Source organism: Pogona vitticeps, chromosome 6, assembly GCF_051106095.1.
Source record: "Pogona vitticeps strain Pit_001003342236 chromosome 6, PviZW2.1, whole genome shotgun sequence".
Taxonomy (NCBI): Eukaryota; Metazoa; Chordata; class Lepidosauria; order Squamata; family Agamidae; genus Pogona; species Pogona vitticeps.
In genome coordinates, this window is record NC_135788.1 from 19,769,399 (window position 1) to 19,793,119 (window position 23,721).

At 39.5% G+C, this 23,721-nt stretch overlaps 1 protein-coding gene across 1 annotated transcript in view; it reads left to right on the top strand.

The window, feature by feature from the left end:
• The first annotated feature begins 1,167 nt into the window (after positions 1-1,167).
• DNAJC1 (DnaJ heat shock protein family (Hsp40) member C1) overlaps positions 1,168-23,721 on the top strand; it is a 95,529-nt gene continuing 72,975 nt past the window's right edge. Inside the window, exon 1 of the mRNA XM_020801818.3 lies at positions 1,168-1,449. Coding sequence (XP_020657477.3) covers positions 1,183-1,449 — 267 coding nt within the window. The 5' untranslated portion in view covers positions 1,168-1,182. The remainder of the gene's footprint in view (positions 1,450-23,721) is intronic.

Here is a 23,721-nt window from a genome sequence, read left to right on the forward strand (position 1 = left end):
AAATCTAATAAATAAATAAATAAATAAATAAATAAATAAAATTTATTTATTACTTCCTTCCATTGATCAATACGTAATGAATGACAATTATTTAATTAGTAACTGTTACAGGAAAAGGTTGACAGCTACAGCTTCTTACTGAATAGTCTGGAATAAGCAAGCTGATCTTAAGGCCCATGCCACTTTATTGTCACATGAATATTGATAATGTTCAAATTGGCTGTGGCTAGGAGAGAAAAGAAGACAGGAGGGCCTGGTGTGCTCTGGTCCATGAGGTCATGAAGAGTCGGACACGACTAAATGACTAAACAACAACAGGAGAGAAAAAGAGCCAGCGTGCTGTAATGGATTGAGTGACAAAGTAAGACTTGGGAGACCCAAGTTCAAAACCTCTGCCCAGCCATGGAAACTCACTGGGGTCTACGCCGTTTTTTAAACCACTCCTTAAATATATCACAGACCTGGAAAGCCCCATAAAGGTCACCATAAATCTGAAATGACTTGACAGTACATAACAGCAGTCAAATATAAAACCGACAAGTCACTAAGAAGGCCGGTTCTGTGTATTGCAGCAGCAGAAAAAAAAAGGCAAAAATCTGTGTTAGCAATCACGAGGAAAAGAGGTCGAGGAATCTAACCGACGAAAGTAAAACAGCAATGAATTACCCTAGTTTAGGCTATGGGCAGAAGGGATTCGCTGCCTAATTTTAAAACTTGTCCGCTCTCCTAACATCAGCTGGGGGCTCATTCTCTGTACTCTTCTGTAAGCAACTTTGGTGTTGCGAGTGTGTGCGCAAGGGCAGGGGAGGAGGTGGTGAACTCCATCCCGCGTTTATAACAGGCTGTCCCAACCGTGGAGGGGATTTTGTTCTGTTTATAAGTCGGGAGGCCTCGCTTCCCAGCTCGCTGGATGTGTGTGTGTGGGGGGGAGGGAGGCCGCCAGCTGCAGCTGCCCTGGGGACTCCGCCCCTTTCCTCCTTCCCGGCCTGCCGTGGCCAAGCGCTCTTGAAGACTCCTTCCAGGCTTCCTCCGCCGCCAACCAAAAGACGCCCCAAAATCTCCGGGTTGCTAGGCATCGTGACGACAGCAGGAGGCGTGCAGCGATTGGCTCAGCCCTCGTTCTCCCCCGTGACATTCTCAAGGGGGGGCGGAGCGGAGCGGAGCGGGCGCAAGCTTCGGAGCATGCGCCGTCTGAGAGGCGAGCGTCCTGGTCGGCCACGTCTGCCGGGTGGTGCTGCAGCTCAGTGTAAAGCCCGGCTCGAGGGGAGCCTGGTGGGAGGCATGGGCTGCTGCTGGAGCCCTCCTTCGTGGAGGATGGTCTGGTCCTCGCTGCTTGTGCTCCTTTTGTTTGCGCCGCCCGCCCTTGGCTGGGAGAGTGGCGACTTGGAGCTTTTTGACCTGGTGGAAGAGGTCCCGCAAAACTTCTATGTCTTCCTCGGAGTTGAGCAGGTGAGGGAGGACCAGAGGAGAGGGTGGCCCTAAACGCTGGCGCGCCGCCCCTTCCCTTCCTTTTTTTTTTTATGTCCTGGGGCCTTAGCATTGTGTTTCACACCCCAGGTTGATTCCGGGGGCGTGTCGAGGGGGAGTCAGAATCGAGAACAAGAGGGTTTCTGAGCATATGTGGATTGACTTTCTATGGGCTGCCTTCTGCTCTGGGTAGGTCGGACTAGGCAGCGGGTCCTCATAGGGAAGGATTAGATTTGAAAGGTAGTTTTCTTTTTTAATAAAGTAAACAATCCTTTCCTCATATTTTTGTATCTCATTTGTTTGGCCCATCCTTTCGTGTCTGCCCCTGGTGACATCCTAACTCCTCCTCCTCCTAGTTTCGAATTTATGTTTGTATTTCCTGGATAATTAGGGTTTTACACAGTATTTTCACCTTTTGATCCTCCAGCCCTTTTCTAAGGGGTAGTACTTCCTTCACTTTAAGATCCTGTGCCTCTGCAGCCAGGTACTGTTCTGTGTGGTCATTTTATAAGTCTCTTCTCCTTCTACCTATATGTTAAAATATGACCAACGCAATGTTATGCAGCCTTATGTTGTCTGCAACCTATGGAGGCGTGGGTCCCTTTTCTTATAAGTCTAGGCCTCAAAGTTACAAATACTTTGTCTTGCTAGTAGTTGGTAGTTTCTTCCTCTTAGGTTGTTTTGCAACCTGCTAGGCTTAATTGCCTATTCTGCTGCATGAACATGGTAACTTAACCTGTGCTTTTCTTTTTGTGAAGTAAGCAAAGACAGGCGTGTTGGATTCCACGGCCATTCATCCTAAATTTCTAAAATTGCCTGCTTCAATATATACTTCCTTGTGTAAACAGGCTGCCTCTTGAAGTGGTGGGTTCCCCCCCCCCCGAAAGTATTTGATTTGCTATATGTCTGTGATACTGTAGGAACATCTTGCATTGCAGAGCTTTTTATTGAGAAAGGAGGTGGACTCATTAGAAACTTTCCAAAGTTCTTTCTGGTTCCGTGATTCACTGAAATCACAGTTGGAGGCCCACTTCTAGGTGTCTCTTCACAGGTTTGTCAGGGCTTCTCTTTGTTTGTGCCCTTTTAACGGAATTCTGTCCTTAGAGTCCATCCTGTCATTTGAAGTTTAGGTGCCAGGATAAAATTGCTTAGTTCACCATAGCTTTTAATGAAGAATGAGATGTGTTTGTACAGTCCTGTTTTTGCTGATGTTTTTATTTGATGTGTTGCCTCTTTTAAAAAAAATTACGATGGTGGTACAGTCATGACCAAAAATATTGGCACCCTTGCAATTCTGTCAGAAAATGCAGCCTCTCAGAAAATTGTTGCAGTTGCAAATGTTTTGGTACTCACATGTTCATTTCTTTGGCTTGTGTTGGAACAACACACACGCACACGCACACACACACACACACACGCACACACACAAACCAGAGAAGAAAAGTCAAATATGATACAATCCCATACAGAAACCCAAAAATGCACTGGCCAAAATTATTAGCACCCTTAACTTAATATTTGGTAGCACCCCCTTTGAAAGAAATAACTGAAATCAGTCGTTTCCTATAACCATGAATGAATTTTTTACATCTCTCTACTGGAATTTTGGACCACTCTTCTTTTGCAAACTGCTCCAGGGCCTTCAGATTTGAAGGATGCCTTCTCTCATCTGCTGTTTTGAGATCTCTCCACAGGTATGGAATTCAGATCTGGACTCATTGCTGGCCATTTCAGAACTCTCCAGCGCTTCGTTTGTAACCATTTCTGAGTGCTTTTTGAAGTGTGTTTTGGGTCATTGTCCTGATGGAAGACCCATGACCTCTGGTGGAGATGCAGCTTTCTGACACTGGCCACAACGTTGCGCCCCCAAATTCTTGGTAATCATCTGTCCACAGTATATTCTCCCAGAAGGATTGTGGTTTTGTCACATAAATTTTGGCATACTCCAGTCGTGCTTATTTATGCCTTTGTGTTAGCAGTGGTGCCCTCCTGGGTCTCCTACCTTAGCATCCCATTCAGATGATGACAGATTGTGTGAACTGACACTGTTGTATCCTGTGTCTGCAGATCAGCTTGAATTTGTTTGGGTTCTGTATCCACCATTTGAACCACCCTTCGTTGTAATTTTTCAGTATTTTTGCTCTTCTGTCCACGTCCAGGGAGGTTAGCTACAGTGCCATGGGCTGTAAACCTCTTGATGATATTAAGATCTCTGGAAAGGGACTTGTAGCCTTGAGATTGTCAATGTTTTTCCACAATTTTTAAAATCTCAAATCCACAGACAACTCTTTACACTTCATTCTTTTCTCCGTGCTCAGTGTTAGACACAACACAAAGGTAGAGTCAGTTTTTCTCCATCTTAACTGGTTGCAAGTTTGATTACTATATTACTCACACATCTTACTTGGGACACGTGTGTCTGAATACAAATTAAAGGAGCATCACATGCTTGAAAAGCATTTATTTCTTACAATTTAGACACAGTACCAATAACTTTGGCCAGTACATTTTGGGGTTTCTGTGTGGGATTGTATCAAATTTGGCTTTTCTTCTTCTTTTTTGTGTTGTTCCAATGCAAACCAAAGAATTGAACATGTGAGTACCAAAACATTTGCAACTGCAACAATTTTCTGAGAGAAGGGTTGCATTTTCTCACAGAATTGCAAGGGTGTCAGTATTTTTGGCCATGACTGTATGTGAACCTTTCAGCCTTGTTTGGTTGACTTTCTCATTTTCCTCCCGATACCCTTCTTCTGTATGTGTGTTGCATTGGATTGCAAAGTGTCCCTACCTTTAATTTTCCTGTTCCATCTTTGTGCATTTTCTGTGGAAAATTTAAAACTTTCTATTGCATGCAGTTTCTATTGTATGCATTTACTGCATGAACACTTCCCTTCATTAAAATGTTTTATATGCAGTTTTGAGCAGTATCTACGTATTTTAATTCTCTGCATTTTGCAAATACGCTCACAATTGTGTGTGCATCTTTCACCTCACAACATCTCACAAGTTTGACCAGTACATGAATTTTCATGGCAAGATATATTCTGTTCTGTTGGCCATCTTAGGTAGTGTAAAATGGGCATTTCCATATTAAACTGTAAACTCAATAAACAGCTTCTTCCCTCAGGAATTCCATTGAATTGAAACACTGGGTGTAAATGCCTTAAATATATACTTTGGATATTTGAAAGTTATTGTTCTTGCTTTGTGGTCTGAGCAGCTCCTGGTGAAACTGAAAGTTACCATTAACACATAGACATTTAAGAGAGAACTAATGTAATAGTATTGTAAAAGTTTCTGGCTTTTGTAAGAGTGCAACATAGAAGTTTGAAAGGATTTAACAATACTTTTTTGAAAAATACTCCTCCATTTCCTAGTGCCTCCGTTTCTATGTCATTCAGACTTCTCTTAGAAGCATGGGAATAAAATAAAATAAATAAATAAACAAACAAACAAACATGTGGTTAGAAAAAGACACTGTGGGAACCTTTATCATTGTTGAATATATGGAAGAAGATAGTTGGATGTGGAGTGTTTGTATGTTCTATTGGTAGACAATCTTCTAGATCACTGGTTCCCAAATTTTTCGAGTCGTGACCTCCCTTTTTAATAGCCATGTAACCTTTATTATTTACATAAAAAGGCATTTTTCATGAGGTAAAGAAAACACATTAAAATACATTTTTTCAGAATATAATTCTAACTTAATATTTAATGTGATGGTTGTTCAAAATTCACCACTGGTCCCAATGCAGAAGAGGCAGGCCTTTTGTTTTTGTATCCCCTTCTTCAGAGTTTGCTGTGTGTTTGTTTTGTTTTTTCTTATTTTTCCTTTTCCTCCCATTTTTAGGTGAGGCATTTTAGTTAAGATCCCTTTATTGCACAGTTGGCAGCAGTTATATTGTTCTGCTGGCATGAGGGGTGGTGGCGCTGGTAAAAAATAGTACTGATCATCCGTTCTCAGAAAGCAGTCTATGCAGAATTCTTGTGGTCTGTATTTAGCCTGTGCACCAAAGACTGCGCCCTTGCATCCTTTGATACATCACTTGGAAATATTTTTTAGCATACAGCTATACCCTTGGATTTCTAATAGAGATGGGCATCAATTAAGCGGTTACCATCCCGGGCAAGCTGTTGTTGCTCCTGCACAACTGTGTGGGCATGATGCCCGCCTTCCCTGCACGTGCGCCCATTCCTCAGACAATACAATATGTCTATGTATGTGTCCCTCCCCCCACAGCATGACTGGTCACTCACCTTTTGCAGCTTGCTTTTCTGTCTTCCACCTTCTTGTCTGAGTGGTCAGCTGAGGGAGAAGATGGAAGAGCAGGCTGCAAAAAGTGAGCGGCCAGTTGTGCTGGGGGGGGCAGATAGGGAATTGTGCATCATCCGAGGAATGGGTGAGTGTACAGGGGAGGTGGGTACCATGCCCAGACAACACCTGTGCAGTGCGACAGCAACGCACATGGGACAGGGATGACGTAATTCGTGCAGATCTCTAGTTTCTAATATGCAGAGGTTATCAAATATGGTAAGTACCTTGGGCTATGCAGGCATTATATTAAAGTATACACTTTCAAATTAAAGAAAAATGAAATGAAGTAATAACCACTGCCATTCTATGTGTAGAGTAAATCTTGACTGTTATTTCTATGACAGTTCTCTATTTTATCTTTATCTTTTATTTTTTCCGTGATATGTAGTCCTACTGATTTCTGTATGAGAAGTTTCTAGGGCATATTTAGAAAGAATGTGAAGGTGTGTTTATGTGTTGGGATCTGTCTATGACCGACACAGTTTTTGCCTCCACCTGGATGAAGTCTCCAATTAAAGCTTGTCATCTTTGTTTGATCTTTGTGCCTCCAGATTCTTACTGGGTAGGAGAGAGCAGCTTAGTTGATGTCCTCTGATTCAGAGATTATCCTGCCATGTGTACCATCTATGGTAGCCCGCTTGCTTTCTTTGGACTGTTACTCAGGAAATGGCACAGGGCTTAGTATTTCTATTGCCTGGGCGATTCCTCCTTCTCAGCTGAGGCAGATGAGGTCTGGCTGGATTATCATTGATCCCCTGAGACAAAGTACTGTGTTCCAGCACAGAAACGCTCCTCATTTCAGATGCCATCAGCCCATTTGTGTCCCATGCTGAGTACTTTCTCTTAGATATGCAAATAGCTGCTGTTCACACCTTTGGAAGGAAAAATAATACATTTTCCCTGAGAGCAAACCCTCCACGATGGCTTGGCCTTCACTGTCAAGGAACCCTATGGTATTGGATGTGCAAATTATGTGAGAAATTCAGAGAAATGCATTGCTTCCCCCAGAAGCTCTTCAGTGTACAGTATTACACGTTCCTGACCCACAAGCCAAGCACGTCATAATACTGATGAGTATTTCATTCCACACAAGATGACTCATCCAAATACAGTTTAAGTTGTTTAGAAGGGACCCCTATTTGTCTTTATTTAAAATAACTGTTATCTGCCATGTTGAAAAATAGGGTTTTTCCCGTGCATCTTTAAAACGTTCCAATTAGTTATCTTACCTAGTTGTTCATATAAACCACAAATATGTCCAAATATATTTTACTGTATTAAAATAATATAGCAATAGAACCAATAAGGTTCCTAGAACCATGCAAACTACTGTTTAAATCTGAATTACTTTTTTGAAGTATGTTGTTGGTATCTGGACTATAATTATAGCAGCTCTTCAATGAATCTGATATAATTTCGTTTGTCTATGCTTATCAGTACATCATCTTTTGGTATGTGATCATTTCTTTCTGGAGACTTGCGTAAAGGCTGTATTTGGCACATAAACTTAAATTATGGTTTAACCTTTTGGATGCATACCTTAACAGGGTAAGGAAATCTCAGTATGTCAGGGAATCTGGAGGCAATGCGGTCAGAAATTTGGGCTCCATTAAGAGCCTGGACTCTTAGGGGCTCTTGGGTGACTGGGTCACACAGGAAGCAATGGTTAAAAACAGACAGCGGATTCAGATGTATCCATTCTCTTCAGGAATTTAGTGTAATGGAATTGACTATTCCAATGATCTTGTGGGCAAAGAAATTTCTAAAGAGTGGCTCCTGGGCGTCAGCACTCATGGAAGATGACACTGGTAGGGGATCTTTTATAGACAGCAGCAGTGACAATTTAGATAACTTTTCTGCATTCGAAAGTAGGTTAGCCATCATTCTGAGCTAGGCTCTAACTACGGATGCTGAAGAAGACAACATCAAAAGCTTTTATAGAAGTATCTAGAAAGAAGTTGAGCACACACCAAAACAGGATGTGGTGATAATCACAGGTGACTGGAATATAAAAGTAGGAAATAGATGATTGCAACCAAATATCTTGGGAGAATTTGACCTAGGAATTCAAAATGAATCAAGAGACTGCCCTATTAAATTATGTGAAATTATAAGCAGCACGCTTTGCTTTGAAACCAACAATTTGTTCACTGCAAATCCATGCATCAGGCAACCAAACAGACAATTGTGTACATAGATGTCACTGGATAATTAATACTTGAATCAAATTAGGTTATAAAAGCAGAAGATGGTGTAACGCTATTTTATTTGCAAAAATAAAACCTAATGTGGATTATGGTACACAGAGACCCTGATTTGTTAATATAAAAAAATTGAGTAAAGGTGAAAAAGAACCCTAAAATATTGACATCAGGAAAGCATTATTTTAAGTAACATTTCTGAAGAATGTAAAGATCATGAGGAACAACAACAAGCTTAATTATACAGTAAACAAGAATAATTGTGGATAAAAACAGAGGTTTAATTTATAAAAAATGGGAAAAATTAATTCTGTAGTAAAAATGAAAAGTCTTCAGTGACTGAAAGAAAGAAAGGCAAGATAGAATATACATAAGTACAGTACTTATGTACATAGATACCTATATAAGGGATGTGAAGATGAAAGATTCTTCCAAATATGAATATATGTTTATTATCTAAAATATTTCTATGCTGCCTTTCTCCCCAAAAGGACCGAAGGTGGCTTACAAAGGAATTTTTATAAAAGAGGAATCCCCAACTCTCTCCACCTTGGAGGAACTGTACAGGTCCCGCTGTCTTAAAAAAAACCACAAAATGGTATAAAGGACACCTCCCACTCTGGACACCCTTTGCTTGAACTACTGCCATCAGGAGAACAATATAGATCTATTAACACAAGGACAAACAGATTAAAAAACTATTTTTCCAAGGGCAATGACTTTGCTAAATTCAGTTAAGATTTAATCTGACTTGTAGGGTTGCATGTGAATGTACAGTATTTTGTTGCCGTTGTATTATGTTGGAATTTTGTAAGGAGTTTATATGGAGTTTTAGCTAAATGAATGATGCACTGTCTGGATAGCACTCTGGTGATTTCGTTGCACATGCAATGACAATAAAGTGTTCTATTCTATTCTACTTCAGAAAATGAAGCAGAAGCTTTACTCAAAAGAGTTGGAAGAAATAAAGTACTGGAAGTGTGCATGATACTAGTAGAGCAGTTCCAAGCTGCAGAGGCTGAATGTATCAAAATCTTAAAAGGAATATGCCAGCATATATGGAGAACTGAGCAGTAGCTCATGGACTAGAAACATTCCATATACAGTGGTGCCCCGCATAGCGAGGTTAATCCGTTCTGGATTAACCTTCGCTATGTGAAATCTTCGCTAAGCGGGAAGTAAAAAGCCATTGGAGCGCATTAAACTTCATTTAATGCGTTCCAAATCAGCCCTAAACTTCCCACTTAGAGAAGTTTCCTGGCCCCGGGCAGCCATTTTCGCGCCCTTGGCAAGCGAGGGGAGGGCGCGAAAACGCCGCGCGGGGCCATTTCGGGTCGTCCGCGGCCGTTTTGAAGCCGCAAAACAGCTGTTTTGCGGCTTCAAAACGGACCCGAAATGGCCCCGCGCCGCGTTTTCACTCCCTCCCCTCGCTTGCCGAGTGCGCGAAAACACCGTGCAGGGCCATTTCGGGTCATCCGGCGCCCATTTTGGAGCCGCCGAACGCGGCTCCAAAATGGCCGCTGGTCTCCCCAATCGTCGCAATGCGAGTGCGGCGATTGGGTGCTCTGTATAGCGATCCCGAAAAAGGGGATCGCTATACGGATTCGTCGTTATACGGTGCGCTCGCTAAGTGAGGCACCACTGTACATTCCGGTCCTAAAAAATAGAAATGTGAAAGATTGTAGTAACTGTAAAACTACCAACATTAATTCCTCATGCAAGCAATATGGTGCTTAAATTTTGCAACTGTGCTAGAATAGGGTGTCTTTTTATTTATTTTTCTCTTTAACCTATATGCAAAACAAAGCTGGCTGAGATTCAGATGGAGTGAAAATTGGTGATTTTTTTTTAAAAAAAACTAAGATATGTAGATGATACCACATTGCTAACAAAAATTAGTAGCATCCTGAAATGATTACTGGAAGATGTTGAAGAAAAAACTGCAAAGTAGTTTGAGTAAAATAAGGCAAAAATGATAATTACAGAAAATTTACAGTATTTGAGTGAGCAGTGAAGAAATTAAAATGTTCAGGGATTTTGTACATCTTGGTTCAGTCGTAATCATGAATAAATTGATGCTGTTGTATCATGGGCTTATGAGATGGCAGGACTTCCTGAAAAAAGAACACAATAATTTTTCCTAATGCTAGGAAGAGCTTAAGCTAGTAGGAAAAGAGGAATTGTGATTGATTGATTCAATTAAGGAAGCCTAAAATAAAAATTATTGGGGTTGTAAATGATAGGTCCATTTAGAAGTTATTAATTCATTGTCATCATGACGTGCCATCAAGTCAGTTCTGATTTATCATGAACCGTTACAGGATTTTCTGGGTGAAATCCAGTAGCAAGTTGCAACTAGAATAGACCCATTAAATTTATGGAACTTAATTAGGTGTTTGCTCACTAAATTTCCAGAGATTCAGTGGGCCTGCTCTAGCTGCAATTTACTGCAAGATTTCAGCCTCTGGGTGTAGAGTACTCAGAAGTGGTTCACCATTCCGTTCTTTTGGGGATTCTTTGTGACTGTGGAACTTGCCAAAGGATACACAGGCTGGCTCTTCTGAGAGGCACAGCGGGGAACTGAATTCCTGACCTCTGGTTCCACAGCCAGGTATCCAACTCATAAAGCTATCCATCAGGTCCTTGGAAGTCTGAAGCAGCTTTCTGGAACATATCACAGATACTGTACTTAAGTGATTTATTTCCTGATCTATACATGTAATTTGCATTTTAACATTCATACAAAGCACTTAATATCTTTTGACAAAAAGCCCATGAACTAGGAGTGGTTTCCAGCAGTGGGAATGAATTTGTACTCAGACTCTCATCAGCTCCAGTCAAAATGGCCAGTAGTTAGGATTGATGGAAATTATAATCTAGTAACATCTAAAAGGTTGCCCCCTAAACAGATCTCTTGCAGATGAGAGCCTGCAATAAGCCTTTGTTACACAGACACAAAATGTCACATTTGGACTCTTGAGGGGACAGTTAGACTTGTAAATATAATTTCTTATGAATTAAAAACAGTTTCCTCTGTTCATTTTTATGCCATATGAAAACAGTGAGCATCTTGCCCTTTTATTTTCTTGTAAGAGCTCAAACAGCAGGAGTCAAGCAGTGCTTAAGTACTGAATAACCTTTAAGTAAACCTAGTTATAAGTATCAATTAGTTATAACTTCCGTAGTCTCCCGCTGGTGTTTGCATGCAATTTCAACTCTTCCATCAAGTGTGAAGGAAAATCTCAATTTTTGTTTCTTCAGCCCATGTTTTTGAGAATATGTTAGATTTGTCTCAGGTCTTTAGTCTTGGCTCTTAGAAGCACTGACAATTTTTATGTGAAATTAAAATTATCTGGAGGGGCAGCTTGGTAAAGATTCTTTTTTAGAACCAGAATCCCCACTTGGTTTGGAGATTGTGGGAATATTTATTTATTTAAACTATTTGTATTCTTCCTTTTTCCTTAAGAGGACCCAAGGTCGCTTACAGTGTTAAAACGAATAGTATTGAAAGCAATTGTGTGGTCAAAGGGAACTTTTCTGGATGCTGCTTAGAGCTTCCCTTATGCTGTATTTGTGAATGTCTAATCATTCTTAATGTGGAAGAAAGCAATTTGTGAGACAAGTTTTGTTCCAGATACAAAGTGATGGAAGCAAAAATGTAAAAAAAAAAAAAAGCTTCAGATTTCTCTTGTGTAGAAATACTCATTTCTCCTCATAGTCAGTAACATCAAAATGAAATGCAAATAGATGAATGTGTTGTAGATGTTGTATTTCCATGTACAGTGGTGCCTCGCTTGACAACGATAATCCGTTCCGTTCAAATCTCTGTTAAGCAAAATTGTTGTCAAGCGAAATAAAAAAAAACCATTGAAATGCACTGAAAACCGTTCAATGCGTTCCAATGGGCGAAATACCTCACTGTGCAGCGAAGATCCTCCATAGGGTGGCCATTTTCCGGTGCCTGTTAAGTGAAAAATCAGTCCCGAAAACAGCGGGGGGCCATTTTGCACAACGGGTGGCCATTTTGAAACCCAACGATCAGCTGTTTTTAGATTGTCGTAAAGTGAAAAATCGGTTCCCGAAGCAGGGAACTGATCATCGTCAAGCAAATTTTCCCCATTGAACCATCGTTTTGCGATCACAATAGCGATCACAGAAAATCCATTGTAAAACGGATTCGTTGTTTAACGAGGTAATCGTTAAGCGAGGCACCAATGTATTGCACCTATATTGTATTACATGTGCACAGCTTGGACCTTAAGCCTATGCAGAATAGGATTTTCTTCCCCTGCTGTGGATAGTGTTTGAAACTCAAGTCATTCCCTTCTAAGTGAGTACTTTTGAATTAGATTTGACAGGATTGACATTGAAATATCAAATAGGCTTTAGACTGCTAGTTTAGATGTCTAGCAAAATCCGGAGGAGATAGCCTAGTCCAAAATGGGAGGGTGTAGAACACAATTCATTTGTGACTGATTCTTCTTCTTTGCTCTACTTGTGATTTTTTTTAAAAAAACCAATTGATTCAAATCACAATTTAAATCATGGTTTAAATTAAAAAATGATTTTAGTTTAAATCATAAAAAATCTGATTTTTAAAAATTTCAATCATGATTTAAATCATGATTCAAATCAATTTGATATTAATTAAATCTACCCTGCTCTGTATCCTGATTCACACAGAAAATAGTTTTGGTGGTGGCAACCATTATATATTTAAAATAAACAAAACAACTAATTATTATTTGACTACCACTTCAGACCAGATGCAAATGGGATTGTATAGGTGAGTCCCTGAAACTCCCCCTCCCCATGGAAGGAGTGTTTGGTCTCATCCAAGCTTAGCATAACATAATTGAAATGGGTCCTATACGTATCCAGATCACTGGTCTAGCTCACCAAGGAACCATTTTTTCCAGGCCTATTAGGAGATGCTGGTCATGGACCTTATGATCTTTTGCTGTATCACAGAGCTATACTTTTCCTTGGCAGAGCAGAAGCGAGGCTGGAACTCTCATTACTGACCGTGAGCAACACTTCACATTGTATGTGGGTGAATCACCATGACTGGAGTGTTTATAAACACATTTTAAAAATGTCTTACACATAAGAAATACAGAACGTAGCCTTCTTCTGTGTGTATAATATGGAGGACTCTTCTAGTCATATGAGTCATCTGACTAGTCCCCAACAAAGTCTTGCTATTTTGTCTATTGTACGCTGGGCTGCAGGCATCACGAAATACTGTTGTGCTTCAGTGGGAAAGTGGAAAAAACAAACCTAATATATCATTTTGTTTTGGGACTCTTACGTACAGCATGTATTTATTTTTACTGGTAGTGGGAAAAGTGCTTGGTAGAAGATTCTTTTCTTTAAAAAAAACAAAGGAGGAGGAGAGAAAAGTTATGAAGCTGCCATCTTTTGTACTTACCGTATTTTTCTATTTATAAGACACTCCCCCTTTTTCTAACCCCCAAATTAAGAAATTTTAATTTAGCTTTGAGTAGTCAGCCTCTGGGTTCAGAACGCTCAACCATTGTCAGTCCCTATTGCATCTGAGCACTGCCTACAGCTCTACCTCCAACAACGTGTGTTCCAATTGGTTTATTTAGCATCAGCTGACATCAATTACAGAAGGCTTGTGATTGGAGGAAGCTAAGTCTCCTGACTGTAGGAGGCTAAGCCTAGTGTCTGAAGGAAGCCTGTTTGCAGAGGCAAGGTATGGGCTGTTTTGTTCTCGATTACCGTGTACAAGACAATCCTCAATTTTTAGTCTAAATATTTTAGTCAAAAGTATTGTCTTGTACATAGAAAAATATGGTAATCAGTAACTACATGGCATGCTTTAGGTTTCGTTATCCTACCCCCAGATAAAATTTATTTATTATGTTTATATACCATCCAACTACGAAAATACTTGCAGTGGTTTATGAACATAACAATGCTGAATAAAATCAAGAATGCCAAAATACCAGAAAGTATATAAAATATTACAATAAAATAACTACAACAGTTTTAGAAAATGGTGATATTAAAAGGAAATTAAGAGCCAGCCATAGCAGCTTAAGCACTAGTGCTAACAAAAAAAAAAAAAAAATTAGGGATTGAATGCCTGCTGGAAGAGGACGTTCTGGTGTTTAAAACTAATAAGGTTGCTTAACATAACTCTTTTGGGAGGGCAGGGCCCCACAGCTGAGAAGGGTCTTTCCATGGTAGCCACTTTTCATGCTGTTGTTGATGATGTCATTGGGTAAGCTGACTTGTTTAAGTGGTAGATATAAGGTAGAGAAAAAAAAAGAAACTTTTTAAGCCATCTTAACTTGCCTATGGCCAGATATGGTGTCCTTACTCCTTAACGGTGTAATTAGCAGGACATAAATCTAGCTAACCTAGGCAAACTCCAGAATATATTTAACCCTCTCAAATTTTAATCTTTTAAAAAGTCTTTTTGGACTATTTCTTCTAGTTCTACTGGTAGTGGTTTCTCCAGTATTCTTGATTGTGCAGACCTTACTCATCTTTGAAGTGCAGTTGGAAGGCTAATGGTCTTAATGTAGTTTTTTTCCAAGCTCAGTTGTATCTCACCGCTTTCTGGACCTGAGCAGCTATACATTCAGCTGCCTCTGAGTAGCACCAGCATGTATACAATTGGATGCTTTTTCTTCTCTTGATGGCTCAAGATGTGTGAGGTTTTTTTTTAATGAAAAAGTCTTTCTTGGTTTTTTTGTATATTTCACAAAGTGCCAGTTCTGGGTTGTTGTCTGTTCAAGGTAAGCTTGTCCTCCATTTTTTAAAAAATTCTTCCTGTATCTTTCTAAATTATGCCCTACAAGTCAGGGTCATAGCCTGGCTGTAATCTTCTCACCTAGTGTGCCCTTTTACCCGTGGCCATTCTAATACTTCGTTCTGCTTGTGCTTTATTTGATGCATGCTGTGCTTTGTTCTCCAGCAATTCAAACTTTTATTGGCAACTGCTGATTTTGTATCTTGATAAAGATGAGTACTAGCTTGAATAAATCTTGCCTCATATGCCTATACATTGGTTGCAAAAACAAATTGTGTTTCCCCTCTCCCCCTCAACATAATGTTATTGGTGCTTTATTTATTTGAATCGTTTTTTCCCCTACTCTTCAGCAGAAAAAGCTCCCAGAGCAGCTTAAATATAATCAATAAAAACAAGGTAGTCTTATGCATTTAGCCAATGCTTAACACTCATTGGTGGGATTCATAGCATCCAGTGTCTGTGAATTCCTCCAATTAAATGTGTGAAAGAATACTGCTTTGGGGTTATGAGGGAAAGCAATAGTATACACATGACTGGTTGCCTAGCAACTGCCTGCATGATTCCTCTAATTCCACCCTTCTGTGATTACGCTTCCAGTTTCCTGTGGGCATGAAGCAGGCTGTAAATTCTCAGCAATGGTGGCAACCTATGAGGGATGCTTGCTTAAGTTGGCAATCTTTCTTGAGCTATCTTAGATCTGGAATGTGACATTTACTAAATATCATCTGGGCAAAGGAATGCCATTTCCCCCCTATATTTTCATCTTCTTGGGATTTTGAAGTATATTCTCTTTTTGGGGTTATGTTCCTCATGCTGGCTGTTATGCTGTACACTGGTGAGGAATAATACATGTTAGAAAACATCCAGTTCACAACGGTTTTTCATGGAAAAATTCAATTAAAAAAATAATTAAGGTATGGACCAGGTACAATTCATTAAGAATGAATTACTTCAAACTGTTCAAATTTTAAAATAAGTTCATTGATCTGTACCCTACCTTGAGATTGTGGGATACAGGACAGGCTGGAACTATTTTAAGAAATAAAGTACTGTACTGTATTTTGCCCAGTGTAATAGTTACAGTTTTCTTCTGGAATGAATTCATTCAATTCTTTTGTAGTCTTCTTATTTTCCTTTGGCATATGTTTAACTCCTTTGTTATCTAGTGGTATTTAACGGGTTCTTTGCTTTATATTAAGCACCAAAAAGTTGTTTCCATTCAAGTGGAGCCTGTCATTTCTGTGCAGATTCAGAACCTAAGAAATGTTACTACTTCTTCCGCACACCACTGTCTCATCCATGCATTGAAACCTTTTAGCTCTGTTTGTTGTGCTGGCCCACGTAAGGGGCAAGTAGCATTTCAGGATAAGCAATGCTGGCAACTGTTCTTAGATTTCACTTTCTTACGTAGTGAGCTACCTCTTTTTCCTTGCCCATTAGCAAGGGAGAATGTCTTTATGCTTGTCAGACAAATTTTGAAAGGAAGTGGGATGAGGAAATAAAACAGAAATATATCTCTAAAGGCCTGTAAAAAGCAGCTGGGTTGTAGACAATCTGCTTAGAGGCATACTGAAGCTTGGAAGAGGAATGTGTGTGCATTTCATCTTTTTGGCTACCTCGTGGCCTTTTTGGATTTTGGAATCCATATTTTACTTAACACTTGATTAACAGGAAGGGAGGTAGAAAATACAGTTGTTGTGCTTACTTTTCATATTGTTTAAATATTTTAGGGTCAAAAGAGACGGCAGTTTCCTATATATTATTTATATATTTGGCACGTGTGAATTTTATGGAATTTGGCTTTAAAGACGGATAAGCAGTACATGGAACATCCAACAAGTAGATCTACTTTATTCATCGCTCACCTAAAGTATTTTTACATGCTTCTGTCACTGAGATCTGACATTTTTGATGGGTTGTCACGTGTTATTGCTATCTTAAACTTCAGTTTTGGCTTCTTACCACTTGATGGCAGTGAAGGAGCTGATGTTGCCAGGAAAGGTTCAGGGTAAGATGCTATTATGAATAACAAAATGGAAGGTACAAAGGAAGTTTCTGACACTTCAATATTATTCCCATTTCCAGATGATATGGCAAGTGACAGTAGTGGAGCAAAAGCCTCTAGATGGAGCTTCAGCACTTCCTAAAGGAGAGAGATTGTTTTACCTTTTTAGGAGGGAATTTATCCAGTTTCGTTTTTAAAAGTTCTTCTTCTCCAAGTACTGTATAAAGAAGATACTGGCTATAACCAGTAGCATTGCTTAGGAACTGAAATTAAGTATGAGGAAATTTCCAGTTGGAAAATAAACGAATCCCACTATTTCAAAGAGATTTTGCTCATAAAACCAATTATACTGTTTGTTAAAAGTTTTGCTAAATAAACAGCTCTTTAATTTTTTTAAAGGGGGTTTGTGGGACAAGACTGTGAGTCTGATGAAATGTAGCAGGCAATTTGCTCTATAATTTGATGGGAACTGAGGCAAACCTCTAAATGATACTGCAGGAAAGTAGAAATGTAATAACATGGCAAAGTTAAATATGCAGTATAGCTTACTAGACATTAACCATATAATCATTATGATTGTGGAAAACAAAATGTTAAACTCCTTAAAGCATGAATTTGTATGGGTTGCTTAGTGTGGTTGAAGTGTAATGCATGGTGGGCAGTAATGAACAAAGTTGTTAATGTAGCCTTGGATTAGGTTAGCTTGTTGATAAGAAACACTCAAGCTGTATACCTTCCAATCTCTCGGTAGTTTTTGTGCAAAGTACAGTTAGGCCCCCTGTACTCTCTTTTCAAAGTTGATGTCTCCTCATTGTGTTCTACAAATCAATTATCTCAGTTTCTCTGCAAAAGTACACTAAATATGAACAGCCAGACAGAACAGATGCAGATTTTGGAGATGCTCAAATTGTAACCCATAGGAACTGCAGGATAGGAGGAGGAAGTCTTCAGTTACTGAAAATTGCCACTGCCAAGATGACATCACTACTGGTGGCAATTCCTCCCTCTGTCCCATGGCCCCCATGGATTTCCAACAGTGTAAACAAAGGGTGCTGGATACCCTGAGACAGAAACAGGAAATGTACAATATTTTTTAAAAATTGCCTTAGCTGGCAATGTCATCATCCTAATGTTGTATAATTAACACAAACAGGATTTCCATGAATGTTCTGTGCGTCAGCTGATGAATTTAGTTTTTAAGAGGCTCCTAAATTGTAAATTATCTAGACTTGCATAGTTTAGTCTTGATGTTTTGAAGATGTGAACAGTAGTTGTCAGGTCCAATGGTTAACACTAGGAAGATGCTTTCATGATACGTGATTTGGCAGGAGGCTCCCTGCCCACTTTCACACTCTGGATTTTCAGTCGCAGATCTGTGTTCAAGGTCAGCTCTAGAATGCAAACATAAGAGAGGAGGCAGCAGGAGGAGAACACTCAATTCTATGATGAAACAATCAATTCTAGCAGATTCAGTGGCCCACCAACCATTATTACTTTTGTCTTGTTTTCATATGGGTTTGTTGCTCATCCTTCTTTGCCTTTCAGTTGCCAGTGGACTCCTACCAGGGCCAGGTGCTGAGCAAATGCAGAATAGATGGGAATTGGGCTGAGCAAAAAAGAGGCATTGATGTGTTTTGTCATTATATATTGATGTCTCTGAACATTGTGTTTCTGTGTGACATTTAAGAATCTATTGCATGAATAGCCTTATAGTGTTTGACATCTATAAGGATTACATGTTGGTCACTAGAAATATTCCCTATAGAAATCTGGAGCCTGCAGAGGCTGCTGCATATCAGGAGAAGCAGTAGTAGATGAGAACCTGTTTTCCCTTCCTTCCATAGATCCAAGAATAACACATGTCTAGATTAATGCAAAAGACTATATCTTTTAATCCATTTTAAACTCTTGATTTTTTAAAGAGAAAAACCATATTGATACATGCATACCTTCTTTTCTTCTTCTTTCTCATCCCCCTTTCCTCCTCCCATCCCACCTCTCTCTTTCTCTCTTGGCTTGTTTTCCACACCTCTGCTACACCAGTCATTTTTAGTTCAGTGTTTGTTTTGGAAATGTTGCATTCTTTGAGAAGATGAGCCTGTAACAAATTTTAATTTATAGCTGCTTTGATTGTTCCCTTGGAGTGCCTTGAAGGTTTTACTTCAGCAAAAGAGTAGCAACATTGCAGGGAAAAGACCACATTACCTGTCAGGTGGATCCTGTATTAATTGTTACTTGAAATCAGAACTGTTTAGAGATTTATGGCCATGAAATAATCTGCACTAAATTAAGTGTTGTAAGGGAAGAAGAGAATGCTAAGAGGTTTTTTTTAAAAAATACGTTGTATATTTTTAAAAATCAGTTGCACAAGCACCCACAATTAAAACAGAGAGACTGGCTTTATTTCTGTACAGGAAATATATGAAGTGGGGCATGAATAAGAAATACAGAATGAAAAGAGTACATTAAAAAAAATCAACAGCATGAAAACAAGTGGAGCAGCAAAAGATCAAGCAGCAATTACCAGAGCTTGACTTTAACAGCCTTACCAATAATTTGCTGGAAAAGCTTTCCTGGAAAAAAATATATAGAAAAAATAGATTTTCCTATCTGTCACTGTCTTTAGGAAACTGCACTTAGGCCTGACAGGAAGTAAGTGAATGTACCTGCAGAAGCTGGCTTTATATAAAGTATCCCTTTACTGTGTAGCTGTGCCGGTATTGGTTGCCTAGTTGAGAGGGGGGGCCTTTGTGGGCATGGATATGTTGTGGTTGTTATGTGCTGTCAAGTTGCTTCCGACTTATGACGACCCACTGAATGAGAAATCTCCAAAATGTCCTGTCCTCAGCAGCACTGCTTCACTCCTGTAAATTTAAACCCGTGACTTTCTTTAGAGAGTTTGTCTGTCTCATATTTGATCTTCCTCTGTTCCTGCTGCCTTCCAAGTTTCCCAGCATTATTGTCCTTTCCAGAGAATCCTGCCTTTTCATGATGTACCCAAAGTAGGACATACTCAGCTTGAACATTTTTGCTTCCAGAGATAGTTCAGCCTTGATTTGGGTATGTAGCAACAGAACACTGCCGAAGCCTTGTTGGCAGAAATTTGCATAGTATTTCTGCACCATGGGAAGTAGTCATTTTCCTAAAGTCCCATGCAAATTGGCACAAACCTTCAAGAATATTAGTAACTTTTAAGAAAGCATTTTAAAAATGTCTTGCTTAGGGTATCATTATACAGAATTTCTGATGGGGGATCTATTTGGGAGGGCTGTTTTATTAAGGGGAGTAAAACTGGTGTTGCAATTGTTACCTGTAGATTTGTTGCTGAAGGAGTACCTTCTTATCAAGAAGGTGCCCAGCTTCTTAGATGTACATCAGGAACCTATTCATGAAATAGCAGAGAACCTGTGTGAGAACCTCTTCCACACCATTCAGACAAACTTTACAATGAGCTGTGACCTCTATAGGCTGGCAATTTCTATCCCTTACCAGTTTTTAAGAGCAGAATGAAGTCCATGAAAGGCACGTATTACAGACTGGATATTTGTATGGTGGCTGCTATATGGTAGTAGCTAAATGACAAATTCACAAATCAAGGCATTCCTGGTTTGAATCTTATCTCTATTATGAACTCTCTAGGTCAGTGGTCCCCAACCTTGGGCCTCAGATGTTCTTGGACTACAACTCCCAGAAGCCTTCACTACCACCTCTGCTGGCCAGGATTTCTGGGAGTTGAAGTCCAAGAACATCTGGAGTCCCAAGGTTGGGGACTATTGCTCTAGGTCGCTTTTGATAAGCACTATGGAAGTGAAAAACTCAGTTTTCATTGTGTTTGATTTCTCCAGATTTTACTGTACCTACATTCTAATTCCATTATTTGTATCAGATTGCAAGACTTCAACTTTTTTCTCTTTCTGCTTGAACTCTGTACCCATTCACCAAGTGTACAACTTCCTTTGTATTTTTCTAAATTATGACTAAATTATTGACTAAATGTTTGCATTTATTTTTTTCAATTGTATGCAAGTGTAACCATCTGTATTTTTAAAGTGTGCAGATTGTTATAACATATTTCATTTCTCCAGAATGCACCACAAACAAACAAACAAAAAAGATTTGGATTTCTGAGACAACATAGGCTTTGTCTTATAGCCTCTAGAGTTATGAAATGGATATGCTTATTGAGAATCATGGTTCCAACAACATACTTTTCCATTCCTAGTCAAGCTGTACTCCATGTTTCAGACCCCCACCCCCATCTGCAATAGGGAGAGAAACATGTTTACTTGCCCTACAGGGTTGGGTGAAGGATTGCAACCAGATAATATATAGGAAGTATTTTGAACACTTGAAAAACACCTTACAGTGGCTAATATCTTACTTGGGAACTTAGGTTCAAGCTCTTCTTCTTGGTATTTCAATGTTTCCTGTGTGATAACGTGTGAATGGGGTCAGTGGCACTTGCAGTATTTTATGTGGTTGCCATGTCTTCATTCTCTTGTGCTCTCCCTAGATATTGTAAGAGAAATGGGTCAGAATAAAATTGGCTGTTTGGGAAAGAGGAGGATATGTATATGCAAGCTGCAGGTAATTATGTTTAGGCTACATAGTCTTTCTATCACCTAGGTGGCTGAGAAGTATTTGCTTTCTACCTCCATTTTAGAATTGTATGGGAAGTACTGCTTGGATTGAGAATCATTGCAAAAGCTCTGTTAAAAGGGAAAAGGGCTTGTGTGTGACATTTCATAAAGAGGCATTGTGAAGTTATGAGCCCTGGAGTACACAAAGAGGTGCACATCCTCTGTTCCCTGGAAGAGCACATGCTTCATATCTGGCTAATGTTAATCTGTGATCACTGTCTTCTTTGAAGAAACCTGGATGGCCATTCAGTTATAGTTCTTTATGTTATGGATGCAGAGGGGAATCTGATGAAAAAGCATTGCATTGTGTGTGTGTGTATGTGTGAGAGAGCGAGAGCGAGCGAGCACATAAATAGATTAAATGAAACAGGTTCCAAAGAATCCTATTCAACACCTATAATGTCTGGTCTAGACAATTTGCTTTTACAGTAATGTATGTTGCTAAAATGCATGTTGTGACTGATGTTTGTGCGTGCCCATGCAAAGAAAACATTAGATCTTCCTTTTAAAAACCTGAGGAGGAAGAGGCCCAGGATCTATGGAAGTAGGACAAACAGTGCAGAACGAGAGAGCCGTTTTGTCACTCAGCTGAGTGAGCTCCTTGTTTTAGTAAGCAGCTGAATAGTAAGCTGCAAGGAGACAAGGATGTTCCGTCCGTCTGCTACCTTTACCCTAAACATTTCACTCTCAACCTTTTCCTCTGATTTTGTGCTCAGCCTAAGCATGAGGGGAGAATAAAATGGCTCAGGAAGGCATTTACTGGAGCAAATCACAAATGGGGACGGGTTGATTTGTTTATTTATTTAATGTCTATACCACCCATCTGGCAACCCAGGCCATTCTGGGCGGTTTACACAATACAATAAAACAAAATATAAAGACAAAACAATACAATAACAGGACAATAATATAAATAATCAGCACAATATAAACAAATGAAGATAATATCAGGAAGACATTAAAATAAAATAGTAAGTATCTTCCCCTCCTTTCTTTACAAACAACCCTTTATTCAGTAGGGGTTCAAATTTGATGACCCTTGGGGTCCCATCCAGCTCTAAAATTCGATGCCCCCTGCATAGTGTTTAAATGTATTCCCAAGTTTATTTTATTAGTAAAACCTTTAAAGTGAAATGTATTTTTTTAAAATCATTCTAGCGTGTAGCATGCACTGCCTTGTCCATGAAATGAAATGATACTATTGCAAGGAGAACATATATGAATAAACATCTATCCACGGCAACAAAAATGTTACTGTATGTGTTATGTCATAACTAAAAGGAGTGAATGCAACTAGTCCTTGGGTATCCAGTGCGATGTACTGTAATGGATCAAGTGAGGGACTAGGACTCTGGAGACCAGGGTACAAATCCCTTGCTTAGCTATGGAAACTCACTGGGGGAATAGAAGTACAGTACTGTAATAAAATGGTTGTTGTGGGTTTTCCGGGCTCTAAAGTAAAACTTTAAATATCTTACTTACCTTGAAAGTCCTATTGTGGTTGGTTTCAACTTGATGGCACATAACAGCAGCAATTAGTCCTCTATGATTAAACGGTTGGTAACATGAAATGCTATTTTAATCAATGTTCACAGCTGAGAGAAAATGGCTTCATAGCAAAATCTTGCCTTGTGTATCAGCTTGGCCTTTAATCAGCATTGTGATGAATGCTTGGCCACATGGAGGAAGTATAGTTTATGTGGGTAGATTGGAGAGAATAAAGGAAGAAGCAGTGTACAGTAAGTATGTTGATTACTAACCTGAAAGTAAATACTGTAACAATGGAGTAGGCTCCATTATAGAAATGAGGGTAGTGGTATCAAGTGAGACATGTGATAAATCTTTTTTTGGGCTGTAACAGTTGAGATTACAGGTGGGAGGATCAAATGCTTGAATGGTCCTACTACCCAGTAACAGCTGCTACAACCCTAAATCTTTCTGCCAGATAAGCAGATGTTAGGCTACATCCAGACTTGTAGCCTTGCTTTCTGCAGCCCGCTGTCCCACTGCTAGTCCCAACTGAGGCTGTGGGTGTTATGCACCATTCAATTACATATAATAAGGTGTCTGATATGTTAAAAGAGTGGTTTGCTGTCACCAATCCAGCCCCACTCCTGTGGTACCTTTCCATGGCTGAGTGGGGCTGCTTTAGAGTGTCAGTATCAAGAATATTACTTTGAAACATTTACCCTGCAGCCCTAATAGTGTACAGTATTTGGAAGAAAATTCCTTTGGAGGAGGTGCTCTGATTTGTTTTCATTTTGCTTTGTCAAAGGCTATACACAAAAAATGATTCTGTAGCCTTA